A 15,481-nucleotide genomic window follows, 5' to 3' on the forward strand; every position below is an offset into this window, starting at 1 on the left:
AATATTATTAAGCCAATCAAAGGAATGAAACTCTGAAACATGCTACACCTGAGTGAACCTTCAGGACATGATTCTAAGTTAACTAAGCCAGCCATAAAAGGACAAATATTCTATGATTCCCAAATATTCTATGATTCCACTTATATGACAGTTTCGATGGATGTTCAAAAAATTTCTACAGCAACTGGGGACCTAAATGTTTTCAATGACTCTATTTAACAGGTAAATAGAGACATAAAGTAGAATAGAGGTCACCGGTGGCTGGGGGATGGAAGTAAGGGGCGTGATTCTTTACTGGACGCAGAGCTTCTCTTTGGGATGATGAAAAAGTGTGAACGGATACTTGTGACAGTAACACAACATGCTCAATGGACTTAATTGGACACAAAAATGATTAAAATTGTGAATTTGATCTTACATATACTTTACAATAAAAAATTGCAAAAAAAAAAAAAAAAAAGCATCCTATAGGACTCAGAGCAAGTTTCAGAACACGGACCTGCATGGTACATTCCATGGCCATTCAGGATGCTACCGATTCATCTCCTGACCTGGGGTGAACAAATTCACACAGCCTGCAGCCCACTCTGGCTACCAGCCAACAAAGATATTAAATAACCCGCTTTGCTAGCCCAGGACACCAGCAGCTGTGCCCACCCGCCCCGCTCCCCCCACCTCTTGATTTTTGACACGAAATACACACCAGCCGGGAGAAGCTGTGGGGTGGAGTTAAGGGTGGGGAAGCGCTGACGCTCAAAGAAAGAGGCAATTGAGCAAAACCAGACCAGAACCTCCTTGGAGTCTCAATCCTTGAGAGAGTATCTCTCTTACCTTTTAATAATTTGCAAAAAGGGATTTTTCTTCCCTTAGTAACTCTTGTTTAGTATATCAGCTACCCTCACCGTCTAGAAGCTGTGCTATCTAAACTCAACATACACACACAAATAATTCCCATGTCCTGCAATGCAAACCATTTCCTGGGGGGGGTTGACTTCACCAGAGAGAAAGAGGCAGCCAACATCCTCTAAAAATTATATATTTCCACCATGTCACCAGTCTCTCCTTCAAGCTAAGTACTTCTTTTAACATTTTTTCATAGAGCAGGTTTTTCTGGATCTTTTCCACAAACTGACTCTAAGTCTCTCTCTTAACTGTACACTAAAACAGTTTTGAAAAATTTCTACAGCAACTGGGGGCCGAAATGTTTTCAATGACAGTAAAAATTGAGCGGTGAACAACATTATGAATTTGAAAGCCATGGGTTTCAAGTACATTGCCTCCTAAGATTACTTGTTTTGAATCCTGTTTGGTTGTGTCTAAAACTTCAAAGCCGGCACCTCTTTATGTCAGGACTTGCATTCATCAAAAGGCTCTATCTTTTGTTGTTGCTATCTCTGTTGTTGTTGCTATCTCTGCAGTTCATGAGACCTTTATAGAACCTGCATGTAATTCACGTGATCAGAAAACCCCAAGGCAAAAACACTCCAGTTCTCAGAAACTCCTGACTTTGCCCATAATCTAATCCATTAGAATATATTCCAAATGCAAACCAAGATTGCCCTAGAAATTTAACTGAAAGCGTTGACAAGTGCATTATGGTTCATTCCTCATGGACAAACTCAACACGCCCTAGATGAGTTAGTTACACACCACAGTCCTTACAGAAAAATAGGTTCTGCTTTATGTCACTGTCCAAACCGCTTCACAAATTATTTACTGCTCTTAGAAAACCCATCTTGGCCCCATTGCCAAAAACAGTTCAACTCAGGAGTCAGTGTTTTCAAACATTTCACCAAACTACCACATCCCCAAACACAGGGCCATTCTCAGGACAGTGCTTCTTTCTGGAAAACAGAAATTAATTGAGGAAAAAGTTAATTCGAAAGAGCCAGTCTTGGTTCTCCAAGAGGCCTCGCTGAATTAGCATGCAAGTCAACCTTCCCCTTAGAAGAGAGTTGTGGGTGGGTGCTAAGTCATTTCAGTTGTGTCTGACTCTTTGCAAGCCTACAGACTGTAGCCCTCCAGGCTCCTCTGTCCATGGGATTTTCCAGACAAGAATACTGGAGTGGGTTACCATGCCCTCCTCCAGGGGATCTTTTTGACCCAGGAGTCAAACCCACATCTGCATTGGCAGGCAGGTTTTCTTTTTTCTTTTTTTTTTTTTTTTTACCACTAGAGCCACCTGGAAAGGCCCCAGAACAGACTCAGTTCAGTTCAGTCACTTAGTCGTGTCTGACTCTTTGCGACCCCATGAATTGCAGCACTCCAGGCCTCCCTGTCCATCACCAACTCCCGGAGTTCACTCAAACTCATGTCCATCAATTCAGTGATGCCATCCAGCCATCTCATCCTCTGTCATCCCCTTCTCCTCCTGCCCCCAATCCCTCCCAGCATCCGAGTCTTTTCCAATAAGTCAACTCTTCTCATGAGGTGGCCAAAGTATTGGAGTTTCAACTTTAGCATCAGTCCTTCCAAAGAACGCCCAGGACTGATCTCAGCCTTACTCAAAATATACATCCCACAGAAGCAAGCATAGCACCTGGTTTATAGGTACATATACATAGGAATACCAGAAATATCAATAACCTCAGATATGCAGATGATACCACCCTTAAGGCAGAAAGTGAAGAGGAACTAAAAAGCCTCTTGATAAAAGTGAAAGTGGAGAGTGAAAAAGTTGGCTTAAAGCTCAACATTCAGAAAACGAAGATCATGGCATCTGGTCCCAACACTTCATGGGAAATAGGTGGGGAAACAGTGGAAACAGTGTCAGACTTTAGTTTTGGGGGGCTCCAAATTCACTGAAGATGGTGACTGCAGCCATGAAATTAAAAGACACTTACTCCTTGGAAGGAAAGTTATGACCAACCTAGATAGCATATTCAAAAGTAGAGACATTACTTTGCCAACTAAGGTCCGTCTAGTCAAGGCTATGGTTTTTCCTGTGGTCATGTATGGATGTGAGAGTTGGACTGTGAAGAAGGCTGAGCACCGAAGAATTGATAGTTTTGAACTGTGGTGTCGGAGAAGACTCTTGAGAGTCCCTTGGACTGCAAGGAGATCCAACTAATCCATTCTGAAGGAGATCAGCCCTGGGATTTCTTTGGAAGGAATGATGCTAAAGCTGAAACTCCAGTACTTTGGCCACCTCACGCGCAGAGTCGACTCATTGGAAAAGACTCTGATGCTGGGAGGGATTGGGGGCAGGAGGAGAAGGGGATGACTGAGGATGAGATGGCTGGATGGCATCACTGACTCGATGGACCTGAGTCTGGGTGAACTCTGGGAGCTGGTGATGGACAGGGAGGCCTGGTGTGCTGCGATTCATGGGGTCGCAAAGAGTCGGACACGACTGAGCAACTAAACTGAACTGATATATGGGAATGTATTAATAACTCAGGTAAGCAAGCACGCTTTAGGTACCAACCCTGCACTAATAATACACACTAGTTCATAAGGTAGGTATGATTATTATTGCCATTTTAAAGATGTGGACATCTGCCCAACTGAAGAGTTAAATGATTACTTTCCAAAGCTTCCTGAACTAAGCTACTGCTGGAATTCCCGCCTAGGTCTGCCTGATCCACAGCTTCTGCTCTTAATCACTGTCTGTGCACCCTCCCTGAATAACTGAAATGACACTTCCCTGTACCTTTTACCAAAGTCAACTCACTTGCTTCCTCCAGTTTGGGGAAGGTAGACCTTCCTACAAGCTTATAGAGCTATAATTTTCCATAATAATCAGTTTTATCTTAAAATCAGAACTTTCTCTTCATACATGTCCATACTTGTTTACCTTTCTTTTTTAAAGTAATTTTATTTTATTTATTGGCTGCACTTCATGGTGTGCGGGATCTTAGTTCATCAACCAGGGATTGAGCCCTTGCCCTCTACACTGGCAGTGTGGAGTTTCAACCACTGGACCACCAGGGAAGTCCCCCATATGTGTTGATATTTCATAGTAGAACTCTGTTAAGACAGATTTACCTGGTTAAATTTCATACTTGATTAAATTCTTCTAAAATATAAATTGTGAGCATTCTGAAATACTTTTCTCCCTCAAAAGACAAATGCCAGTATTTACACATCACTTGTGAGATTTTCGTGTATTTTTATTTTTTTAAAAAAGGAACAATAGATTTTGAAAATGTAACAGCCTGAGCAGGGGAACTTCCTTGAGGTCAGTGTTATCCATGGCCGCCATGTGTCCGCCAGGAAATCTGTAGCCGGTGACATTAACAATGACCGTGGAGACACTTGTGGCTGTACATCCGAACGAGGCAGGATAAAAAGCGTGCTTTTCGCTTTTCATGTATATCATAGGCATCGAAGCTCATATTTCTCATCGTTCACCCGGTCTGTGCCAAGTGGTTTGTAGGGCTGACTCATTAAGCCTGCACATTCTGATGAGGCAGAAACTCTCAACACAGCCCACATGTGTTTATGTCCTTCTTAATGCCCTCATTCCAGCAGAGTAGGGCATTCCTGGGTGGTATTCCTAGGCTTAGACCAAAGATGGCTTTAATGATTATTTTTAGGCAAGCTTTGGTAAATATATAAGGCATGTGCAGAATCTCCTTGGAGAAAGAGATCCTCTATTGCAAAAGCACAGGATAATCTGACAATCGAGAATCAATTCCTCACCTGGACAGCTGAATCCAGCACAAAAAGCCCTGAGTTCATTTCTCCAGCATCCTATCAGAGAACGATTTAAATATTTACTTTTGAGTTACACCAGCCACATGCTCACCAAGATTAAATAGTCAACCGTCATCCTTGGCTAAAACAACTTACTGCTCAGAGATAAAACCTATTAGCTTGGTTTTCATATAAATACATGATCTTTATGTCATCCTCAGAGCAGCCTGTGAAGTGGACTTTGTCATCATTCCCAGTTTACATACAAGGAAGCAGACTCAGAGAGGTTAAGGACCAGATAAAAGAGCTCCAGATACTAAGGAGGAGAGCCTAGAATTCAACCCCGGGCAATCTGGCTCTCGAACTCTGAACATCATCTCAGTTATTACACTGCCTCTTCTATTTGCTTGTTTATTTAATATTTATTTGTTTGGCTGCACCGGGTCTTAGTTGTGGCCCAGGGATCTCCAGAGAGGGGTTCAGCAGTTGCAGTGCAGGGGCTTAGCTGCCCCATACCCACCATACCCCCCACAACCTGCTCCTGCCTCATGAAAGCTTAGCTCCCAAACCACGGATCGAACTCTCATCCCCTGCACTGGAAGGCAAAGTCTTAACCACTGGACCACCAGAGGCATCCCTTACTTTTGCTTTTTATAAACTTAAATCAACTTTGGCAATTTTTTTCTCATTAGCTATAAGCATTGCTAATTCAGATTTCCCCCTCATTTGCGAGGAATTAAAGGAAAAAGTGAGGTGTGTTCTGCCTGCTGAGATAAAAGTTTGTTTCCTAAAATCAATCCCAACATTCCCGTGGGAAATGGCTGCAGCAGGACCTCTGGAATCAGAATCTCGGTCCCCTACTTTGTAGCTCTGTGACCTTGAACAAGTCACTTCTCTTTGTATTGTTATTTCAGCTTCCTCACCAATAAAATGAGGGTCATAACAGAAACGAATTCAGTGTTCTTGGGGACTAACATGCAGAGTATTTAGAACAGGGTTTGGCACATTTTTAATCTACTCAATAATTCTCAGCTATTTTTACGATTAATAAGATGCCTGGACTAAGTTTAGATTCGAGAACATATGTAAACCATCAGGAGGAGCAAGTAACACGTCTATCATCTGGATATTCTGGAAATTACTTTGTCTTGAAAAGAGAATCCAAAGAGGCCCCTCCCATGGCCCAGGCTGTCTGTATGTGGTGGCTAAGTGTATCTTTCTCAAACTAAACAGCTTTGGCACTAGCTGAATTAAAATAGAGTATGGATTCTTTGACACTACCTCCAAGACACACACACACACTTTAAACATTTTTAATTAAACGCTTAAAGATGGCTTGGGTTCTCAGATAAATAGTCATCCTCTCTGCGATAAGACAGCAAGGCCATCTTTCAAACCGCAGCAACTTGCTCTAAATCACGTTCCTAAAAATGGCCCTTCGAAACTTGCATTTCAGTACTTGGTGTCCCCAGTTGTTGCTGTCCCAGAACAAAAGCCTAATTGCTGCCGCTACAATACAGTCCTTTCTCTGAGATCATCACGAAGCCCTCGGAGCAAACAAGAGGGAGTTCTTGCGAACAACGAGCACGGCATCAAGTTCCTGGACCCTGAAGGCCAACACGAGCCGAGTTATCTTTGCGACTAGAGTCCCTTTCTAATCTCTACTCCTGCAGCAACTGGCTCCATCTCGGGGGTGTTTCTGAGCCCTTGAGGACACGTGTGTGTTCCTGCTTGGACGAGTCTGGAAAACTTCGGGGTCCTCTAATCCCCGCCTCCCCCCGCCCCGGGCTCAGCAAGGGCGGGCGCGGGTCAGCAGCCCGCCTGGCGGCGATACTGTCCCCGTGGGGTCGTGGTCGTGCGTTCCCCGGGCCCCGCAAGGTGAGGCTCGGGGCGGCATGTCCCACCCGGCCCACCCCTGCGCCCTGCAGGCGCGCGCGGGAGTCCCCACTTTCCCAGCCCGGGTGGGACGGGGCGCCGTGCGCTCCCATCCCGAGCCGGCACTCAAAGCCCCGAACAGCGGCCTCGGAGGTCTGGGGGGCGGGAGTAGGGGGTGCTGGGACTCACGCGGTCTCTCGGGGTCTCGGGGACCTCTCCGCGGTCGGCTCCCGGCCCCTCGGGCTCTGAGAGTGGGCGCCTCCCATGGCTCAGAGCGCGGGGCCCCGGCTGCGCCCACCGGTGCTTGCTCCGCGGCGCGCCGGCCCGGCCCGGACCCCGCCGAGAGGAGGAGGCGGGCGCCGGAGGAAGGGTGGGGCCGCGGGGTGGGCGGGGGTGCCGGGGACAGGGTCCCGGCCGCCGGGAGCGCCGGCGAAAGGGCGTTGCTGGAGACGCTGCGACTTCTCCGCCAATCGCAGGGCTCGGCCCGCCCGGCGGCCCGGGGACCCCCGCGCGGAGATCCCGCCAGAGGGAGGCTGAACGCGCGGGTCACGCAGCCAGAGAGTCCCCCTCCGGGCGGCGGAGGGCGACAGGTGGACTGGGGCGGGGCGGGGGGGGGGCGGCGGCAGTCGCCCTCCCAGTTCGCCCGGGTCGCGGGCCGGCCCCCGGGGAGCCCCCGCGCGCGGCTGCCAGCGGCGCAGCTGGGAGGGGGCCCCCGCGGGGCGACCGTGCGGAGAAGCCCCGGGAGGGGGCGGTGTGCGCCGCCACCCCAGACCCGGGCCGCCTTCCCCGCCAGGCGGCCTCCCCCAGCTGCTTGTCCGGCACAGAGGGCTGCGCAGAGTCGTGTAGAAAACGGAGGGGACCTGTTCGTGCCCCCCCAAAACTCGAGACAAGTTCCTGCGCTCTCCCCGAGTCTTGCTCTCTTTTCATTTGTAAATAAGAGGACTATGATCATTCTTGACCTTTTAATGTCCCTTCCGGGTCTGACAACCAATGAATGATTCCTCTTCCGAACTCTCGTGTTGGAAATAAGATCCTGTCCCTCCCATCACCCCTGTGTTGTACCTACTCATACTCCTTACAGGGCTTCCCTGGTGGCTCAGATGGTTAAAGAATCTGCGTGCAATGCAGGAGACCCAGGTTCAATCCCTGGGCTGGGAAGACCCCCTGGAGGAGGGAATGGCAACCCACTCCAGTATTCTTGCCTGGAGAATTCCATGGACAAAGGAGTCTGGTCGGTTACAGTCCTTGGGGTCACAAAAACTCGGATTCGACTGAGAGGCTAACATACACCCCATACTCCTTATAACTTCCTTTCAAAATATTTCAGGCTCTTCTTCATCCGTTCCCACCTCCGAATTCGCTCCCCTCCAGCTGTCTCTCCTCCATCCCAGGGTTTCTTTTAGTTTAAAATATGGAATGTTCTCTTTTCCTAACACCTGTTTATCCTTCCAGACCCAACTCAGATTGCCTTCCACACCACTATCCTGCATTCTGATCTTACAGCTTTTTATTATTGCCTGTCCTTCACTAGAAGGTAAACTCCGCGAAGTCTGGAAGTTTGTTTCATGTTCATTGTCTTCCCAATACTGCCGGGCACATACCTAGTAGATATCCATCATTGCTGGTAAATGCCTCCATCCTACATATGTTAGCACCCTGCTCCCATACCACTTGTTAATTCCTCCAGCATAGCACCTACCGCGGAGAAGGCAATGGCAGCCCACTCCAGTACTCTTGCCTGGAAAATCGCATGGACAGAGGAGCCTGGTAGGCTGCAGTCCATGGGGTTGATAAGAGTCTGGCACGACTGAGAGACGTCACTTTCACTTTTCACTTTCACGCATTGGAGAAGGAAATGGGAACCCACTCCAGTATTCTTGCCTAGAGAATCCCAGGGACAGGGGAGCCTAGTGGGCTGCCGTCTATGGGGTTGCACAGAGTTGGACACAACTGAAGCGACGCAGCAGCAGCAGCAGCAGCACCTACCCATCTTATTTTGCAAGTATCTCTTCATTTATATGTCTTTCAGTTCTTTAAGGGCAAGAAAACTTCCTTATCTCTGTACCCAACTTTACTGCCTGGCACAACGCCTGTATCCTGGCTTATGTACAATAAATATTTGCCAAATGAATGACTGAACCTGTGGTTAAGCACACAGACTGGTGCTGAACGGTAACTTCCTCCTTGAATGGAAGCTACAGCTAGGAAAGAAGTATGCAGCTACATTTTCACGTTTCCACAAAGGATGGGAAACCTCTACTATATTTACAATGACTCTCTCTTTTTTGTGTGTCAAATGTTGACTTCCTGTTTATACATTATCTTTACCCTCCCATAGCCAGCGAGTCCCCAGCGTTCAGGATGCTGCTGCATTGTAGATAGACATAAACAAGCAGAATATTTGGGGCTGGGAAAAGAAACATTAATTAGTACACCAGTAGAGTGAGACGGGGGAATGAGGTTTTGTGGGGAGGATTTCATAGAGTTGAAAAAAGTTAACTCTTGGCAGATAATTTTTTTTAGAAGTTCGAATTCTCCCCGCATTCTGTCTAGAATATTAAGGCAATGTGATTGAAGTGTCATTGAGAAGGCTAACAACCCTGTCAGAGCTGTGGCCCCTTCCCGAGGAACTTTTCAGCCCCTCTCAGGGAGAAAGGTGGGTCATTCTAAGGGGGAAATGGGAGGGGAAGCCTCGGCAGAAGGAAAAGGAGGATGGGAAAGTTTTATCCCCTTCCCCCCACCCACAGTAGACAAGATGAGCTGTTGGGAGGAGCTTTCTTACTGTTTCTGCAGAAAAGCAGAGGGTAGCATCACTAAAATGGTTGAAAGGAAAAGAAATGAAGCCTATATCCTACTGCAGTGCAGAGAAACAGAGAGAATGAAGGGGAAAAGGAGTCTGCACAAGAATGTGAAAGGTAGTCCCACAGGGGCGCAAAGGGCGTCTCTACTGAGACGCTTGTGTTTACTGCTCTTGCTGCCCGGGCTGATAGAGAGACGGGTCATCAGTGAAGTCAGTGAAGGGAATTCTTTTTTTTTTTTTTTTTAACTTTTTATTGGAATATAGCTGATTAACAATGTTGTGAGAGTTTCAGGTGCACAGCAAAGGAGCTCAGCCATGCATATCCATGTATCCATTCTACCCCACACCTGCCCTCCCATCCAGGCTGCCTCATCACACTGAGCAGAGTTCCCTGCGCTGTACAGTAGGTCCTTGTTGGGTATCCATTTTAAATATAGTCGTGTGTACATGTCAATTTCAAACTCCGCAACTCCCCCTCCCCGCCATCCTTCTCCCGGGCAACTATAAGTTTATTCTTTAAGTCTGTGAGTCTGTTAGTGAAGGAAATTACTGTTTTGGGGGAAATAAACGGAATGAGGGCTTTTCAAAGAAAAGGCCTGATGGGGACCAAGAGGGGTAGTATCTGATAGCCAGTGTTAGGGTTTCCCTTTGTGCTTTGTAATTCTGTTAGTAAGGCATTTTTTAAACATTGAAAAAAGAGTAAAAAAAGAAAATTTAACCAACCGATATTCAAGATTTCCCCTGAGATGGCAAAAGACACCCTTCAGTGTCAAATCCTACCCCCTGAAGGTTACTTTTGCTCAGAAGGGGGATGGGAGCTAATGCTCAATGGGTACCAGAGTACCCTGTGCTCGGTAGTTGACAAAAGTAACCACAGTTAGTCCTTGGAGTACTGGGGAAGGGTCACAGTAGGTAATATCTGTTGAACACTTTATGTGCCAGATACTGTTCTCAGTGCGTTAGATTTATTAACTCATTTAGTACATCATGGCATTTTGGGTAGGTAATTTTAGTAGCCCCAATTTACAAAAAGTGAAGTGAAGCACAGAAAGATTAAACACACCTAAGTCCACTCAGTAAGAAATAGCAGTGGTCCAGTGGTAAAGAATCTACCTTCCAATGCAGGGGAGACAAGTTTGATCCCTGGTCTGGGACGATCTCACATCCCATGAAGCAACTAAGCCTGTGCGCCACGACTTCTGAGCCCGCGTGCTGCAAAGACTGAAGCCCACACACCCCAGAGCCTTTGCTCTGCGACAAGGGAAGCATCACAAATGAGAAGGCCTCGCACCGCAACTGGAGAAAGCCGTCTCACAGCAAAGAAAATCCAGCACAGCAATAAGTAAACGAATAAATAAGAGCAGAGCCCAGGTTCTAGCCCAGGCAGGCTAGGTCCAGAGCTATCACACAGAGCTTAGCTTCTGTGCTGTATTTCCTTAATTCTTACACTGTGCACCCCACCTTAAGCTGAAGAAACTGACAAGTAGAGAGGTAAGTCGTATATCCAGTATTTAAACCCAGTTCTGTCTTGATTACGAAACTTATGTTTCACACGTATTCCCCGCCCCCCCCACTGCCCCCCAGTAATCATGCCAAATGAATACCCTTCAAAGTAGACAAGTTGGGAAGCTACATGCTTATCTTAGAGCTGTACCATCCTTCCTGTTTTGGAAATTATTTAAATGCCAACTTATAAGCCACAGGATAAAACTGGATTTACTGCTTAAGAGTCACACACTGTTCTTGAAATCAGGTAGTGCTCCAACACTGTTCTCAATTTTCCAAATAGTTTTGACTACTCTAGATCCTTTATTTATTAATAAAATGATTTAAATTAAAATAAATTTTATTTATTTATAAAATTATTTAAATAAATTAAAATAAAATTTAAAGTAAAATTATAAATTTCTTTTTTAAAAACCTATTTGGATTTCTACAGGGATTCTATTGATTCTATTGACTAATTCAAATGGAGATTCCCAGTTTAACAGTTTTGAGATTTCCGATCCGTGGACATGATACAGCTGTCTATTCATGAAGATTTTCTTGAATTTCCCATAGTTTAATAGTTTTTAGCCAACAGGTCTTACATATCTCTTGCTAAATTTATTCCTAAGTGTATTTATACTACGTAAATGGAATTGTTTTATAATTTTATTTTCTAAATGTTAGTTGCTAATAAATAAAAATACAGTTGATTTTTGTATATTATATTGTGCAGCCCTGCTAAACTCACTTATTACTTCTAATAGCTTTTTTGTGCGTTCCTTGGGTTTTTCTATACAATATCATTTGCAAATAAAGATAGTTTTACTCCTTTCTTTATAATCTGTATGCTTTTTTCCCCTTGCTTGGCTGCATTGACTAGGCACTTCTATACATTGTTAAATAAAACTAGTAATCCTTGCCTTATTCCTTATCTTAGGTAGAAAGCATAAAATCCTTCACATTGTAGTATATTAGCTGTCAGATTTTGTAGATGCAGTTGAGAAGATTTTTTTTTAATTTATAATTTACTAAAACACTTCTGTGATAAAAGGATGTTGAATTTTGACAAATGCTATTTCTGCATTTATTAAAATGACCATATTGTTTTTCCCCATATTCTATTAATTTTTTGAATTACATAGTTATTTTTTTGGATGTTAGATCAGTCTTGTATAGCCACTTGATCATGGTTTATAGTTTTCTTACATGCTGCTAATATTTGGATGGCTCATATTTGTTGAGGAATTTTGTATCTATATTCATGAGGGATATTGGTCTGTAGTTTCTTTCTTAAGATGTCTTCATCTGGCTTTGGAATCAAGATAATACTGGCATCATATAATGAGTTGGAAAGTGTTTCCTCTCCCTTTATTTTTTAAGAGTTTTAAGGAATGGTATTAACATTATTTCTTCTTTAAATGTTTGATAGGATTCACCAGTGAAACCATCTGAGCCTGGAGTTTTCGTCAGAAGGCTTTTCAACTCCAAATTCTGTCATTGATACAGGGTTGTTCAAGCATTCTGTTTCTTCTTGGGTCAGCTTCATAATTTACATCTTCCCCAGAAAGTGTCCATTTCACCTAAGTGGTCATTTTTTGTTAAATGCCTTCCTTTTCTTAATACTGGTTGATTGGTTGCATCTGGCCTCAGTGGCTACAGGAGGGATTTTCCTCGCAGCACGAGGGCTCTCCATTCAGGTGCTGGCTCTCTAGTTGTGGCACCCAGGCTCCAGGGCGCATGGACTCTGTGGTCGTGGCGTACAGGCTTAGTTGCCATGTGGGATTTTAGTTCCACAACCTGGGATTGAATCCACATCCCCTTAGCTTTTTCTATACAATATCTGTATTGATAAGCAGATTCTTAACCACTGGACTGCTGGGGAAGTCCTTAGGGTCACATTTAAAGGCATAAAGTTGTTCATACTAGTAATAATGGATTGCTGTTTGGATCTGTTTTAATGTCTGAGGGATCTATAGCAACATCTTCTTTCATTACTGATATTGGCAATTTTTTTTCTTCTTGTTTGTCAGCCAAGCTTGAAATTTACCAATCCTATTAACTTTTTCAAATGACTGGCCTTTGGTTTTAGTGGTTTTCTTTTTTCTGTTCTCTATTTCATTGATTTCTGTCTTATCTTTATAATTTCCTTCCTTCTGATTGCTTTGGGTTTAATTTGGTCCACTCTTTTTCTAGTTTTAAAGGTGGAAGCTTAGATCAGTGATTTGAGACCCTTCTTTTTTTCCTCTTAAAGGCATTCAAAGCTATAAATTATTTCTCTGTAAGTGCTATGTTAGCTACATCCCACAAATTTTGAAATGTGTTTTTGTTATCCTTCAGTACAAAATATTTTCTGTCTCTTGTGATTTCCTCTTCACACCAGTCAATATTAAAAGGGTGTTGTTTCATTTCCAAATACTTGGGATTTTCCCCGCTCTCTTATTGTTCTTAGTTTCTAATTTAATTTTGCTGTGGTCAGAGGACAAACGTTCAAAATTTACCGAGACTTGTTTATGGTCCAGAATATAATCTATCCTGATAAACCCACAGTGTGCACTTGCATATATACTTTGCGGTTGTTGGGTGAAGTGTTTCTCTAAATATCAATTAGGTCCTGGTGGCTGATACGGTTGTTAAGATTTTCTGTCTTTGCTCACTTTTGTTTGTTTATTCAATTTCTGAGAGACGTTAAAATCTCCAGTTATGATGGCCTATTTCTACCTTTAATTATGTCCATTTTTGCTGCATGTATGTTGAAGCTGTTATTGAGCACAGACAAATTTGTGATCTTTATGGCGTTTTGAGTAACTAACGCTCATCATTCTGTTATCTTTAGTAATAAATTCTTTTTGGAATTCTCTTTTGTTTGATACTAATATAGCCTCTCTAGCCTTCTGTGCTTAATATTGATATATCTTTTACTATCCATCTGAAAGAGGAGAGTGGAAAAGTTGGCGTAAAGCTCAACATTCAGGAAACTAAGATCATGGCATCTGGTCCCATCACTTCATGGGAAATAGATGGGGAAACAGTGGAAACAGTGGCAGACTTTATTTTCTTGGGCTCCAAAATCACTGCAGATGGTGACTGCAGCCATGAAGTTAAAAGACACTTGCTCCTTGGAAGGAAAGCTATGACCAACCTAGAAAGCATATTGAAAAGCAGAGACGTTACTTTGCCAATAATGGTCTGTTTAGTCAAGGCTATGGTTTTTCCAGTAGTCATGTATGGATGTGAGAGTTGGACTATAAAGAAAGCTGAGCACCAAAGAATTGATGCTTTTGAATTGTGGTTTTGGAGAAGACTCTTGAGAGTCCCTTGGACTGCAAGGAGATTCGACCAGTCCATCCTAAAAGAGATCAGACCTGAATATTCATTGGAAGGACTGATGTTGAAGCTGAAACTCCAAAATTTTGGCCACCTAGTGCGAAGAACTGACTCATTGGAAAAGACCCTGATGCTGGGAAAGATTGAAGGCAGAAGGAAAAGAGGATGACAGAGGATGAGATGGTTGGATGGCATCACCGGCTCAGTGGACATGAGTTTGAGTGAACTCCAGGACTTGGTGATGGACAGGGAGGCCTGGCGTGCTGCAGTCCGTGGGGTCACAAAGAGTTGGACATGACTGAGTGACTGAACCAACTAACTAGTTTTCATCTATTTCTATCTTTGCATTTAAACTATTTGTTTTTTTTTTAAACTGGACTTTATTTTTCAGAGTAGTTTTAGGTGCAGAGTTAAAATGAGCAGAAAGCACAGAGAGTTTATATATGGCCCCTGGCCTCAAACTCACACAGGCTCCCCACTATCAACCCCCTCCCTCCAGAGTGATACATATGTCACAACCAGTGAACCTGCACTGACATGTCATTGTCACCCAAAGTTGATAGTTTACATCAGGGTTCACTCTTGGTATGTAGCCTACAAGTTTTGGCAAATATATAATGACACGTCTCCACCATTGCTATGTCATACGAATAGTTTCACTGCTCGAAACATCCTCTGTTCTCTGCCTGTTCATCCTTCCCCTTCCCTCTCCCCTGGCAACCAGTGATATTATGTTTTTATTGTCTCCATAGTTCTGCCTGTTGCAGAACATCATATAGTTAGAATCACATAATATGTAGCCTTTGAAGATTGACTTACTTAAGACATGCATTACAGATTTCTCCATGTCTTTCTTGTGGCTTAATAGCTCTTCATGAAAAGTGAAACTGAAAGTGTGAGTCACTCAGTCGTGTCTGACTCTGCGATCACACGGACTGTAGCCCACCAGGCTCCTCTGTCCATGGAATTCTCCAGGCAAGAATACTAGAGAGGGTAACCATTCTTTTCTCCAGGGGATCTTCCCAACCTAGGGATTGAACCCAGGTCTCCTGCATTGCAGGCGGATCCTTTACCATCTGAGCCACCAGGGAAGCCCAATAGTTCTTCGTATGTTAGATATCTAATTTTGGACTGTATCATGGACATCATGAATACTAAGTTGTGGCAATTTCAGGCTCCATTACTTTTCACTGGTGAGAGTTGTTCTTCTTTCATTTCAGCAGATCATTTTCTCGATGGGCTTGAACTTCACCCCCTGCTTCTTCGGTGGCAGCTCCAGTCTGAGTGCAGACCTTCTGTGTAGCGGAGCTGCTCTGAGTGTTTTCTGCACTCGTGTTTCAAGGGTCAGTCAGTGAT

At 44.2% G+C, this 15,481-nt stretch overlaps 1 protein-coding gene across 3 annotated transcripts in view; it reads right to left on the reverse strand.

Moving 5' to 3' along the window:
- The window catches only part of TACC1 (transforming acidic coiled-coil containing protein 1), a 93,942-nt gene extending 87,163 nt beyond the window's left edge, over window positions 1-6,779 (reverse strand). For all 3 annotated transcript variants that reach the window (XM_068971729.1, XM_068971725.1, XM_068971722.1), the window contains exon 1: window positions 6,703-6,779. In XM_068971729.1, the coding sequence (XP_068827830.1) occupies window positions 6,703-6,779 (77 nt within the window). The remainder of the gene's footprint in view (window positions 1-6,702) is intronic.
- Window positions 6,780-15,481: the final 8,702 nt, after the last annotated feature.

This window comes from Capricornis sumatraensis, chromosome 4 (genome assembly GCF_032405125.1).
Source record: "Capricornis sumatraensis isolate serow.1 chromosome 4, serow.2, whole genome shotgun sequence".
Classification (NCBI taxonomy): domain Eukaryota; kingdom Metazoa; phylum Chordata; class Mammalia; order Artiodactyla; family Bovidae; genus Capricornis; species Capricornis sumatraensis.